Source organism: Chiloscyllium punctatum, chromosome 4 (genome assembly GCF_047496795.1).
Source record: "Chiloscyllium punctatum isolate Juve2018m chromosome 4, sChiPun1.3, whole genome shotgun sequence".
In the NCBI taxonomy this organism is placed as follows: Eukaryota; Metazoa; Chordata; class Chondrichthyes; order Orectolobiformes; family Hemiscylliidae; genus Chiloscyllium; species Chiloscyllium punctatum.
Genome location: NC_092742.1, coordinates 78,711,352 through 78,725,848, shown reverse-complemented (window position 1 = coordinate 78,725,848; position 14,497 = coordinate 78,711,352). Strand labels below are relative to the sequence as shown.

General features: G+C 39.4%; 1 protein-coding gene across 4 annotated transcripts in view; it reads left to right on the top strand.

Moving 5' to 3' along the window:
• Positions 1-13,071, top strand: part of LOC140476462 (protein PALS1-like) — a 107,121-nt gene extending 94,050 nt beyond the window's left edge. For all 4 annotated transcript variants that reach the window (XM_072569103.1, XM_072569101.1, XM_072569104.1 and 1 more), the window contains 2 exons: positions 5,618-5,728; positions 11,689-13,071. In XM_072569103.1, the coding sequence (XP_072425204.1) occupies positions 5,618-5,728; positions 11,689-11,865 (288 nt within the window). In that variant the 3' untranslated portion in view covers positions 11,866-13,071. The remainder of the gene's footprint in view (positions 1-5,617; positions 5,729-11,688) is intronic.
• The last annotated feature ends 1,426 nt before the right edge of the window (positions 13,072-14,497 follow it).

Sequence of the window (14,497 nt, the reverse complement as noted above, 5' to 3'; positions counted from 1 at the left end):
GTAGTTGAGGATGAGGACCAGTTTCGGCAATTGAATAAGTGTTAGTGGAGGGGTTCTGGTTGGGTCAGTGGGAGAGGAAGAAACAAGGCTTGGAGGCCTTCACCATGGCAGGCAGAAATGTAGAGGGGCTGAATGTCAGTGGTGAAGATGAGGTGATGGGGGCCAGGGAAACTAAAGTCATGGAGGAGGTGGAGCGCGTGGGTGGAGCACCAAATATGTGGGGAGTCCTGGACCAAAGGGGATGGGACGATGTCAAGATAGGTTCGGTGGGGCAGGAGCAGGAGCAGGCAGAGATGATGGATTGACTGGGGGATTAGTGTTTGTGAATTTTGGGTAAGCAGCGGAATTGGGCGATGCAGGGCTCCGGAACTGAGGTTGGAGGCTGTGGGTGGGATATCCCCTGAAGTGAAGAGGTTGTGGGTGGTCTGGGAGATGATGATGGTTTGGTGATGGGAGGTGAAGTTGTGATTGAGGGAGTAGTAGGAGGAGATGTCTGAGAGTTGGCGCCAGGCTTCAGTGGTGTAGAGGTTGGTGCGCCAAACTACCATTCTTCTCTCTTTTTCCACCCCCCCCCCCCCCCCCCCCCCCCCCCAAGCTGTTTGTGGTGAGGTTGGAGTGGAGGGCTGCACTTTGTGAGGTTGGAATGCCTGAGAGGGATGGACAAGTTGAGGCGGTCAGTGTCACGGTGGCAGTTGGAGATAGAGGTCAAGGGCAAGTAACCGGTCAGCACAGATGAAATATGTTGGAGGCAGGAGAAGGGGTCGCCTGAGAGTGGATGGGAGTGTGGTATGCAAGCTAATAAATGGAAGGACTATAAAACTGTCCATGTGACACTCCAATTCAAAAAGGGAAAGAGACAAAAAGCAAGTAACTCTAGGCTAATTAGCCTAGTATCTATTGGAAAAGTATTGGAATCGATTATTACAGACGTAATAGCAGAACATCTGCACAATCATGTTAGAATTGAACAGTCAGCATGGTTTCATGAAAGGGAAATAGTGTCTGAGCTTTTTTTAAGTAAGCCTCAACCAGAATGAATAGAGGGGAGCTAGCAGATAAGTTGTATTTTGACTTCCAGAAGGCATTAGACAAGGATTAAGTCATAAGATGTGAATCCACTGTGTTGGAGGTAGTAATTTGGCATGGACAGAAAAGTGAATTGGGATTGGGGCTGCTTTTTCAGATTGGTGACTCATGTACAGTGGGGTTCCACAAGGGTCAGAGCTGGGAGTGCAAGTGTGTGTGTGTGTGTGGAAAGGTTGGTTATGAGAGGGATACAAACAAATTAGATAGGTACTAGGTTATGTAAGTGGGCAAGAAGTTAGCAAGTGGAATATAATGTGGGAAAACATGTTCCTTTTAGAAGGGAGAACGAAAGAACAATGTTATTGCAATAGAGAAAAAACTGCAGAAAGCTGCAACACAAGGATGTGTGGGTTCTTGTATATGAAACACAAAGCTTGTACATAGGTGCAGCAGGTAATCAGGAAGACGAATGGAATGTTGGCCCTTTTTTCAAAATGGTTGATGTATAAGTGTAAGGAAGTCTTACTGCAACTCCACAAGATGCTGGTGAGATTGCATCTGGAACACGGAGCATTTTTCGCCCCTTATTTGAGGAAACATGTTATTTCACCAGAGGCAGCTCAGAAGGTTCACTGGGATGATCCCTGATGTGAAGGATTGTCCGATGAGCAAAGGTTAAATAGGTTGGGTCTCTACTTACTGGAGTTTAGAAGAATAAGAGGTGACCTCATTGAAATACACGCAGGATCAAGCCACTTAAGAGTGGCTTGACATGGTGACTGCTGAGAGGATGTGTCCCCTTGTGGGGTAGTACCTTGGACCAGAGGGCATAATCTCAGAATAAAGGGGTGACAATTTAAGACTGAGATGAGGAGGCACTCTTCAAAGGGTTTCGTACTTTGGAGCTTCTTGTTACGGAGAGTTGTGAAGGCAGAGTCCTTGTGTCTAATTAAGGGTGAAATAGATTATAATCAGTCGGGAAATCAAAAGTAATGGGGAAAATACAGGAAAACTGGTATAAGAAATGTCATATCAGCCGTGATCTTATTGGTATGGGCTTGATGTGCTGAATGGTGACACCTGTTGTTATATGTTATGGTTTTATAATTTAAATAGTGGGGCTAGGATAAAGGGGGTTCAAAACTGTAGAGGACGACTTTTCAACATGAAGATTTTAATGCAGAGTTTAATGAACATTTTTGCATGGAGTTTCTGGGAAAAGGTTAATGTGAACCCTAGAATCACCTAAGTCATAATTGGATGCAACAGTGGAGCTGAACGTTGCATTGTTCTGGACTAATATGTTCAAATACGCTGAAAGGATTTCCTCAATCCATACATGTCTTGTACTCACCCGAAGTTCAGATAAAGCAGCCTACTAACAGACAGTCAAGCTGCACATCAATCCATTATTATTCTAAATGTGCTGTTGTCCAACATTTGTTAATCTGTACTGCAGGTCATATCAGTAAATACATAGTTCCTTTAAACTAAACTTAGTCCAAAAGATAATTGTTACTATTTTAATGGCCAGGCAAGGAATGATAAATCAGCTGTCATTTCAACTGTATCAGTAAGGAGCCAATTAACAACATTTTCTGCATGAAAGAGAAAGAAATTTTATTATTTGCTAACCATGAGTAAAGTAAACATGTTGTGTCAAGGATATACCTACAAGCGCCAAGGGGCATGCTATTTTAGTTGAGACTGCAGTTGTCTAATTGGTATCCTGAATCATCAGTAGCAAATCATATCCATCATGTTCTTGGTATTCTGATTTTCTTTTAATTGTTCCTTTCAATGGGCACTTTTTTTCCTTCCTGAGTGGCCAAGAGAGTTTTCTCCCACTGCTTCCAAATTTGTAGGCAAAAATCCATTGCCCTGCAGGTGGTTTTTGTGGCACTGTGGTAGTTTCCCTACATGGAGGCCCAGATTCAACTCCCTCCTGCTCTAGAGGTGTGTAATAGCATCTCCATGTAGGTTTATTAATAAATATGTGTGTGTGTGTGTGTGTGTTGCTGGAAAAGCACAGCAGGTCAGGCAGCATCTGAGGAGCAGGAAAATTGATGTTTCAGGCAGGAGCCCTTCATCAGGAATCAGGACTCCGGCCCGAAACGTCGATTTTCCTCCTCTGATGCTGCCTGACCTGTGTTTTTCCAGCAACACACTCTCTACTCTGATCTCCAGCATCTGCAGATCTCACTGTCTCCTTATTAGTAAATATATCCATCTAATTACTAATAAGGCTTTTGTAGCACAGTAGTAGTATCCCTAACTGAGCAGTTCTGAGGAAGGGTCACCAGACCACAAACGTTAACTCTGATTTTTCTTCACAGATGCTGCCAGACTTACTGAGCTTTTTCAGCATCTTCTGTTTTTTTGAGTCAGGAGGCTTGGTTTCATGTCCCATCTGCTCCAGAATTACATAGTAATGTCTTTGAACAGATTGATTAGCCTTAACTCTAACTGCCTATTTTACCAAAACTGGTTCCTTGAAAGGCAAACTAGTTTGTGTATTTCCATTTGAGTCAATTATTTCAAAGCTTGATAATTGCAAGTGATGATTTTCATCTCCAATATGTACAAGTGTAAATCAGAGTTAGAGACGAGAGCCGTTTCACACCTGATGAGTGGACTAGAGTTGATAAAATGTCGATCTCTGTTCACACAGTTTTGTTTATTCCACATTTGATTTCACACAGCTTGGCATAACCTGTATGGTCACTTATTGCTGTGGCCATTTTAAGTCAGTTCTTGTCCCAATTTTGCAACCATTTAATCCATAAAATTCCAGGAATTGAAAACAGAATGAAAATTGTACACCCCTAGTCTGTATTTTATATCCACATGACACTCACGGTGCTGAAATAATTATGAAAAGAAATGTTCACATGGATAGCTGCATGCAAGAACCTTTGAACCTAAATGTTTCATTTTGCTTTAACTTTACAAAACCCACGAAAGTAGCCAGTGGCCTCTAAGGTTGAAATACAGGAGTTTGATCACTTTGGTCATAGAAGCATTGACTATTGTAGCACAGGAGTATAACACATGAATTAGATGAAGAGCGAGGCCATTTGGCCCATCACGCTTGATCTACCGTTCGAGATCATTGGTGATTTTTTGCTTTGAATTCCACATTCCTATCTACCTCTAACTTTTTTGATTCTTCACCTAACAAGAATCTATTCCCCTCCATATTAAAAATATTTAATAATTCCCACTCCGATGCATTCTGGTGCACAACGTTCAAAAAAAAAATCTTCTTAACTCTGTAAATGGGTGATCCCTAACTTTAAAACTGCACTTTCATGTCCACCTTGTGAAAAGCGTTTAGAATTTTATATACTTGTCAGGTCACCCCTGCATTCCTCTACATCTCAGGGATGACAAGCTCTATCTTTCCTTTATAAGAAAATCCATTCATTCCAGGTATCAAGCTAATAAAGCTCTGAGTTGCCTCTATCATACTTTCATCCATCTTTAAATAAGAGGACCAATATAGTAGAGTATTTGAAATGTAGCCTTGCCTTGCCTTCATAATTATATATCCTCCTTTTATATTCAATTCTTTTCAAAGTAAAGGATAGTATTCAGATAGCTGCCATAATTTCTACCCTTTTGTGATTCCTGCCTGAAGATCTATTCACTCTGCATCTTGAAATGTTGCAGTCATTCTTCATTTAGGTAATTCTCTGCTTTTTTTTGTTCCTGCATTTTCCCACAGTATACTCCCATCTTTCAAACCTTTTCCCCATCCACTAATTTAACCTGTCTATGTCAGTCAGCAATGTCTTCTTTATGAATCTTCAAAACACTTTTTCCTATTTGTTTTTGTCGCACTCCTTAACTTTTTTCATTACTCTGTACGTTCCTTCTTAAAAAGCTATCTTATGTCTTGCTGTAAGTTGTAATTAAATTTGCAGCCTCCATACACACTGCCAGTGTGCTTCAGATCCCTAGCCCACAAAAACAAAGTTGCAAGTTAATGCACCTATGAAAACCCAGTTACTCGGTCCTTTCCTGAAGGACAGCACTTAGTTTCAGCTGTAGGTTCAAGTAATAGGTTTGTAAATTAGCTACAAGTGGCTTGCTCATGTGTGTTCCTCATAATTGGTGATTTGCATTACCCCTGATATATGTTGCAGTTTGCTAATCCACAGACAGCCATCTGTTCACAACTTTAAATTTATAATCCATGGGAGAAATCTGATCACAATTATTACCATACTTCTCAGTCCTGGACCAAATTAATTTGAACTCTGATGCTGTTGTGGTTTCTTTATTTAAAAATAAAATGATGAATAAGTGCATTTGTTATGGAATACTGCTGTGTTCCATTTGGAACTAGAGTGCACTTGTACAGTAAGCTATCTTGAATACAAGATTGTACAACACAGTGTATTTTTTTTGTTGTTTATTGAGAACCATTAAAATAGAAAAACTGAAAAATACAAAATCCCTTGACGATAAAGGAATAAATCATTCTTAATATGACATTCATTATTTTGCCCTAAAGAAATATCACAGATTGGTTTTTTTTGGAGTTTTCATGATGCTTTCTTGTTACTGTTTGTTTTTTGTTTTCTAGTCATTGAGGATTCTGCGCAATTCAGATTTAAAACCTTATATAATCTTCATTGCGCCACCTTCCCAGGAGAGATTGCGGGCAATGCTGGTCAAAGAGGGGAAAAATCCAAAGGTAATTTTTGAAAACTACCTTGTTTTTAGGAATCTTTGCAATCATAAAAACAAGTTTAGACATAATATACACTCATTCAGAGAAAGCATTCTCAAGGTTCACGAGTTTAATTCAAGAACCAGGGAATAGCACTAATTCTTTTTGAGACTTTTTTGGGACTTTTCTATTGAGGATAACAGTGTAGATAACACAGAGACAAAGGCTTTCACCTTAATCTGCATTAAAGTCCTTAAAATTTATTTCATTGCTTTGACCTTTTTATCGTACATTAACTGCTTTAGTTCGTATATTTCATTTTACTGCAAATATGGAAGTTATTCTGTTTGTGCAATATCGAGGTTATAGATGAGTGCGGAATGTTCGTTTTACAAGAATGTTTGTTCACCTTTTCAATGTTTGTTCACTATCACCTTTTGCCTTATTCCATTGTTTTGAGCCTCTGACTCGTCATAAATTCAACCCCACACAATGTTTGTATGTATAGAAATGACGTAAACTCTGCCTCTGTCCTACCTGTCTCAATTTGTTCACTGCCTCTATATTGTCATAAGGCTTATCCAATAACCTGAGCTTGGATAAACTTCAGTTTCCTTGAGTTAAATATTCGGAGGAACAAGGTTCTTGGGCCCAAACACTCACTCCATATCTTTATCACTCCATATCTTTACCACTGATTCCATCATTTTTCCTGTCAACTGCCTTAGATTTAATTAGTCTGTGCTCAAACTCAGCTTCTGTTGCTTATTCTCCTGCTTCAACTCGCTTGCTGCTGAAACGCTATTCTTTGTCTTTCAAAGAATCCCTACAGTGTGGAAGTAGGTCATTTGGCCCATCAAGTCCATACCAACCCTCTGAAGAGGATCTCACCCAGTCATAACCCCTACCATATCTCTGCATTTCCCATGACCAACCTACCTAGCCTGCACATCCCTAAGTATTATAGGCTATTTAGCATGGCCAATCCACCTAACCTGCATATTTTTGGACTGTGGGAGGAAACCAGAAGAAACGCAGGGAGAATGTGCAAACTCTCTCAGTTGCCTGAGGTTGAAATTGAACCCAGGTACCTGGTGCTATGAGGCAGCAAGCTAGCCACTGTGCTACCCCAAAATGTTGTGTAATGTTTCAATGTAACAAAAGTTCCCCAAGGTAGCTCACAAGACAATATAAAACAACACTTGAAATAAGGAGATATTAGGAGAGATGACCAAAAACACAGACACAAAGTAGGCTTTAGTATGTCTTAAGTAGAAGTTTAGGGAGGAAATTACAGGGTAAGAGAATTTGGCAGCTGAAGGCCTAGTCTTCGGTGGTGTTGTGATTAAATTGCTGTCCTTGCTGGCCTCTGATCCTTGATACTTTAATTCTTCTAAAGTTTTGCTGCCTATTTCCTATTGCACCCAAGTTCTCTTCACTCATTACTTTTGCCTGTGTTCACTTACTTTTGGTTCCTGATCTTCAATGTTCTAACTGAAAATTCCTATCCTTTTGCTTTAAGTACCATCCTGACATTGTCCATTCCTATCTTCAGACCACCTATTTTTCAAGAACTGTTGGAGAATGTGGGGTGACATTCTAAAGGTTTATAAAATGATGAGGGTCATGCTTAGGGTGAATAGCCAAGGCCTTTTCCTCAGCACAGGGGAGTCTCAAACTAGAAGGCGTAGGTTTAAGGGGAAAGATTTAAAAGGAACCTGAGGGGCAATGTTTTCACACAGTCACGCCATGTATGGCATAAGCTGCCAGAGGAAGTGGTGGAGATGTGTACAATTACGACATTTAAAAGGCATCTGGATGGGTATATGAGTAGGAAGAGATTAAGAGGCATATGCGCTAAATGCTAGAAAATGGGACTAGATTTTATTTGGTTGGTGCCGATGAGTTGGACTGTAGGGTCTGTTTCCGTAGCTGTGTAACTCCATGGCACTAACTCTGCATTTCTCCAATTATTACCTCTTGTGTGATATTTCACTCCATTATGGACACTTTTACCTTCAGCGACCTAGAACCTATGCTCCAGAATTCTGTCTGCAAACACTTCCATGTAGCACTGCTACAACTGCCTCGAGCGAAGTCTTCAAATTCGCTACACTTCCTTATATGGCTCAGCAACTATTATTCTTTGATTACTCTTCTATGCAATTTTGGGTATTCATTATTTGGAAAATGAATTTAAATAGAAATTCTTGCATGTGGTAGCTGCTGCCTAGCTATAAGCTGATTTTAAAAAGTCCTCATGATCTTAACTTACTTATTAGGCTTTTTTTAAAATCATATGTTGGGCTTTGGGTGAGTAGCAGATTAAAAGTTTACTGTCATTCTTTTCCTTGAAAGCATGTCTCAGTCTTTATCAGTCTTGTAATTTTTATTGGGTATGTTTAGAAATTCAACCTGAGGCAGTTGTAGTTTAGCTGCAGTCAATCCTCCCACCAGCAGACTTGTGTGGAACAACTCATTTCATGAGCTGTTTGCTCATTACACACTCCATTTAAAGTAATTTCCTTTTTGTCTGATGAAAGTAAATGTTATACCTGAAGTTACATTTAAATTCACTTAATTAATGTTGTACTCCATATTTCTGTACTAGTGGTATTGTACCATACATATAATTCCAAACTTTACGGGTTGTCAATATTACTGGGAAACCAATATTATCTGTTGGATGATACGGCTTGCCTATACATGCCAAATATTCCAGATTGTTTAAATAAGATGGACCATTAGGAATTTCAGGGTTTATGTTTTGCATGTTACTTTAAAATGCAAATTAATTAACATTGTTCCTGTTGAGGAAGCTTTAATCAGCTTCATGTTGGAGCTGATCTTGCACTTGCTGAGAGAGTGTCGTCTTGTCTCAGATGCTGGGATTTTTATTACTTTTCATCGCACACTGAGAATGCTTGATTTAGAATGAGAGAACTTGTGCTTTGTTGTGTTTTATTATTTTCTATTCCACTCCTTTGGGTACCTTTTTTGATAAGTTGAGAAATCTATTTCTCCCTGCCTTGGCATTGGTCTCGACTATCTTTTCTGAGGAACATACAGAGCAGAGACTGGGCACCCAGCCAGGCAGAAGGACGCCTAATGCACTAGTTCCAGTAGGTCACTTTCACATACGTTTCTTCAAACCAATTTCCTGCATGCCATTCTTTTTAGGGAGAGGGTAGTAGATGCCAAGTAAGTAGTAACTAAGTTTGAGGGAATGGATCTGTAATAAATATTCAGGTATTGTTTGAAAGAAATTGTCTCTGTAGAGGTGTAGCTATAGTTATAATAGAATTTGACAATGTAATTCTGTCATGCTGTAATTACACACTCTAACCAATAGTGTTTCAAGAATGTAACTTGGAAAAGTACCACGAACGCACGTGTGCGCGCGCACACACATATATCAAGCGAATCCTCTACTCTGTTTCAGCTTCTGATGTGGAGAGCGGTGCCTTGGGATAGTCACTCCAGCATGCAGTTATATGACAATTCAGCCATAACACACCCTCCATTTCTCCCCATCTACATATTAATATTCAACAATATCATCTGAAAGCATGTCAATTACCCCAAGTGCTCAGACGCCACACTGCCACCATTCAGGACTGGGGAAGATAGCCAGATACCATCCTCTCGTAGATTGTTACACCCCTCTGATTAAGTAATTCTAATTTGGTGTGATCAGGGATGGGAGGAAATGGTTGTAGGTGATGTAGGTATGAGTATGCAGAGGGTTGTATTTGAGACGCATCCATCGTGCAGTAATGCAGAACCTATGAGATTCTGGCAGGCTATCTGGAGGAAGAGTGAAATAACTTCACACTATTGTGCAGGTAGCCATTCAAGTGGGAGGGAGGAGGTGCTGTCACTCAAGAAAAATGCTAGGGAAACTGTTGTGGCTTAAGGATGATGAGTATCCTGGACCTGATAGGTGTATCCTAGAACATTTAAAGGAAGTAGCTCCTCACATAATGGACGTAACTGGTAGGAATCTCAAACAGTCCTTAGATTCTGGAAGAGTCCCAGAGGATTGGGAAACTTCCAGTTTGTAACTACTGGCTGGTTAGCTTATACTTGATCGTTTGTTGGGAAGTAAGGCAGGGCAAGTGACTGAGGGGTCAGTGGAGGAGCACTTTAGGGCAAGTGATCTTAATTCTATTAGTTTTAAAGTAATTATGGGACAGGATGAAACTGATCAAAAAATTAGTTCTAAATTGTAGTAACGCCCATTTTAATGGTATGAAACATGGACTTTCAAAAATTGATTGATTGGGGGAGGCTATTCACAGGTAAAGGGATAGTTGGTAAGTGGAAGCCTTTAAAAAAGAGATAACCAGAATTCAGAATCAGTGTTCCTGTTAGCTTGTAGGTTAAGGCTAGTAGATATAGGGGATGCTAGAAGACTAGAGAACTTGAGGCTTGGGTGAAAAATAAGGAAGAGTTTGGTATAGACAGCTGGGATCAAGTGAATTCCTAGAGGAGTATAATGGTAATAAGAGTATACTCTGAGATCAGGAGGGCAAAAAGGGACGGGAGATGGCTTTGGCAAATATAGTTAGAGAATCCAAAGGGATTCTGTAAGTACCTTAAGGGCAAAAGAGTAACTAAGGAGAGAATAGGGCCTCTTAAAGGTCAGTATGGCTATCTGTGTGGTTCCACAGGTTTTGGGTTGGATACTAAACGAATATTTCACATCAGTGAAGACCAAGGGTGGTGCTACAGGGTTGCTTTTTGGACTGGAGGCTTGTAACCAATGGTGTGCCACAAGGATTGGTGCTGGGTCCACTGCTTTTCATCATTTATAAAAATGATTTGGATGAGAACATAGAAGGTATGGTCAGTAAGTTTGTAGATGAGACAAAAATAGGTGGTATAGTGAAGATGTTGATCTCAGTACAACAGGACTTTGATCAGATGGATTAATGGACTGAGGCGTGATAGATGAAGTTTCTGACCTTAAAATTCTTTAATTGAAAATTTCCATCCTGACATTGCCCATTCCTATCTTCAGACCATCTGTTTTTCAAGAGCTGTCAAAGGCAAAGGGGTGACCTTATACAGGTTTATAAAATCATGAGGATCATGGATAGGGTGAATAGCCAAGGTCTTTTCCCCAGGGTAGGGGAGTCCAAACCTAGAAGGCATAGGTTTAAGGCAAGAGGGAGAAGATTCAAAAGGGACCTGAAGGGCAGCTTTTTCACAGGGTGATACATATATGGAATGAGCTGGGAGAGGAACGAGTCGAGGCAGATACAGTTACAACACTGGCAAGGTATCTGGACAAGTAAATGAATAGGAAGGGTTTAGAGAGATATGGAAATGAGACTAGGTTAGATTGGGCTGTCTTGTTGGCGCTGACGAGTTGGACCAAAGGGTCTGTTTCTGTCCTGTATGACTATGACTCTCTCTGTCAAAGTATTAGAATCTACTATAACAGAGCATTTAGGAATACATAATATAATCAAGCAGAGTTAATATGGCTTTGATGGGCCAAATGGCCTACTTTTGCTGAAAGCATTCAACAGGTCAGGCAGAATTAGTAGAGAGAAGAATAAATTCTCATGTTTCAGGCCAGTGACCTTTCACCTGTCATGGAAAAATGTTACAGATTTTAACCAAGTAAAGAGGCATGGAAAAGGGGATGTGTGGGGTGAAGGAAATAATTAAAGAGCATACCTATAATTGAGATGAAATGGAGTGATTTTTTAAAAAAAGTGAATAGCAGAATGGTTGCCAGCACTAGTTCTTCCTTCAGAAGAAATACTTAATGACAATGAGGGATATAGTGGCTTGACTAAGATATAAAAACTAAGCTGGCAAAGGCAGTGTGCAGCATGGAACAGATTTAATTTTATATCAAGTGTCTCCGAGCAATTTCTACTCTCCTGTTTCGTGAGTAATTTATAACACAGCACAAATAATCTTTTTCATCGCTGTTTCTGGGACTGACCATGCTCATTTTTGTGTTGTAGCCTGAAGATCTACGGGATATCATAGAAAAGGCCAGGGAAATGGAACAAAACTATGGACACTATTTTGATGCAGCAGTTGTTAATACGGACTTGGAGAAAGCATACCAAGAGTTAATTCGCCTTATAAACAAGCTTGACACAGAGCCTCAGTGGGTTCCATCGACATGGCTTCGGTGAGGAACAAATCATCAGTTTACAAGTCCTCTTTTCAACAGTTAGGCAGAAAGCAATCATTAATGAAATACAGAATAATCGAAGAATTAACAAGACATTCCATTTTATGCCAGCACTTGGTGATCGAAATACTCATGTAATTACTATTCAGTAACTATTTATAATGTAAATATAGATACAATTCTGGCACTAGCTTTCTTTGAATCACCCTGTACATAAGCCTAAGTCCAGGCTGTACTGATGTGACCTTTTTAGGTATTTTTATATTTTTTTAGGTTTCTGCTTTATGGACACCTCATTTTGAGTCTTTCATGAGGATTAAGTACATGGGGGGCAAAGTATATTTTTATGAAATAAAGTAGAATACATAAATTCCATCAGATTTTTTATACTATGATAGACATCATTTCCTCATTCCTCCTAAATTGGAGTGATTCAGAGGCTTATTAAGTTTGAAGCCGTGATAGTTTTAAGACACTTGTGAGAACCTGATTTATGCAGACTAATAAATTGCATCTTGTGATCAGAATTTTTTGATCAAAGACTGGAATGAATTATTGAATGTAACTACTGTACAGTAAAGCAATAATTGGCACGGCAGGCACCCCAGACCGCTAATTCTCAAATGTGAATGTTTTAATTTAATAATACATGAGTTTGTTGAAATGTCTTCTCATGCAATTTGATTATTAATGATGTTTTGTGTTTTTTCTCTTCTGAGAATAAAGTTTTTAAAACACTGGAATTTTATGACCATTATGGCTGAAGTTGGCTGAACAGTCTTAAAGTGATGTATTTTTTTTTACATTTTTCTGAGACTGTCTTTTGTACAAATATTTTTTCCCAGTATTAACCTAATAGTGCAGCAGCACTGGAGGTATGGTGTACTTTTTCACCTTGCTCATCTGCTTGAGCTAAAGCAAAGCAGCATCCATAAGTGGTTGAGGTGAAGGCTGCAGGCTGAGTGGGACATCATTGAAGGAAAAAAGTGTTGACATGCCAACCTTTTTGGTTTCGATCAACTTCTTGGCAGTGGCATTTTGAATTATGCATGTGCAAATAATGCAAATTTTAACTTAAGGAATCTATCATTGAGGGGTACTATCTAAGCTTGTAATATATATCTTCATTCACTTGTATAAACAACTTTTCAGAGCCTTGATTGTAAAATTGTATTTGTAGGTTTTCAATAAAACAAATCACTCCTAACCATTGCCTTATTACATTATTACTTTGAGCTCACCTGGGTGACCAGTATTTTTAGTGTCTCCTGTAAAGATCAGAAAACCTATTTGTGAATTAATGGTTGCAAGGTAGTGAAATTTAATTTCCTATACTGTTAAGTTTTTTTTAGTTATAAAACAACAGAATTAACACAACAGGCACAAACATGTTTGCAAAATGACCTCTGTGCTGCATCATTTTCTAATTAGTGACCTATTGGTGATTTGTGCTGACTTGGTTAAGGAGATGTTTTTAGTTCTGTTATTCAGAAAGCTCCATGTTCCTACTTTGACCTCGCTGTTTTAGTTTGAACTTTCACTTACAGCAATTTACAGCACAATATTTTATTGACCTGCAAGCTGAGGAAAAAGTCTAAAGGTAGTAAGTTTTAAGATGTCTCTCCAGTCACAGGATTACTACAGTATTGCAATGGATTTGATTCCAGCTCCTTTCCTCAAGCAACATGTTCATCATTAACTTGAAGTAATGCTTCTGTCAGGAGTTCTTCAGAATATTGTATAAAGCAGTGTTTCTATTTCACTATTCCCTACCAAGCATTAACTTGTCACTTGGTGGAATTGAAAGATCATATTTTATTTCAGTTTGGCACTAAAATGACTATAGTCATTAATATCATTGGCTGAGAAGATTGGGAGTTGAGTGTGCATGCAATTACGCCCTTTAATGACTGATTTTTAATCGAAATTAAGGTGCTTCCCCTTCATCTAATTGCTTTAAAAGTTGCTGTACTTGAAACTAATCATAGTTACTAATTAATCTAAACTAATAGTGTATTTAGTAACAGGAACTTGAAAGGGTTCAGAAAAGATTTACAAGGATGTTGCCAGGTTTGGAGGATTTGAGCTATAGGGAGAGCTGAATAGGCTGGGGCAGTTTTCACTGGCATGTTGGAGCTGAGTGGTGACCTCACAAAGGTTTATAAAATCATGAGTGGCATGGATAGGGTAAATAAACAAGGTCGTTTTCCTGGGTTAGTGAGTCCAGAACTAGAGGGCATAGGTTTAAGGTGAGAGGAGAAAGATTTAAAAGGGACCCAAGGGGCAACTTTTCACACAGGATTGTGCATGTATGGAATGAGCTGCCAGAGGTGGAGGCTGGTACAATTACAATATTTAAAAAGCACCTGGATGGTTAGATGTTGTGTATATGAAAAGTCATAGAGATGTACAGCACGGAAACAGACCCTTCGGTCCAACCCGTCCATGCCAACCAGATATCCTAACCCAATCTAGTCCAACCTGCCAGCACCTGGTCCATATCCCTCCAAACCCTTCCTATTCATATACCCATCCAAATGCCTCTTAAATGTTGTAATTGTACCAGCCTCCACACATCCTCTGGCAGTTCATTCCATACATGTATCACCCTTTGTGTGAAAAGGTTGCCCCTT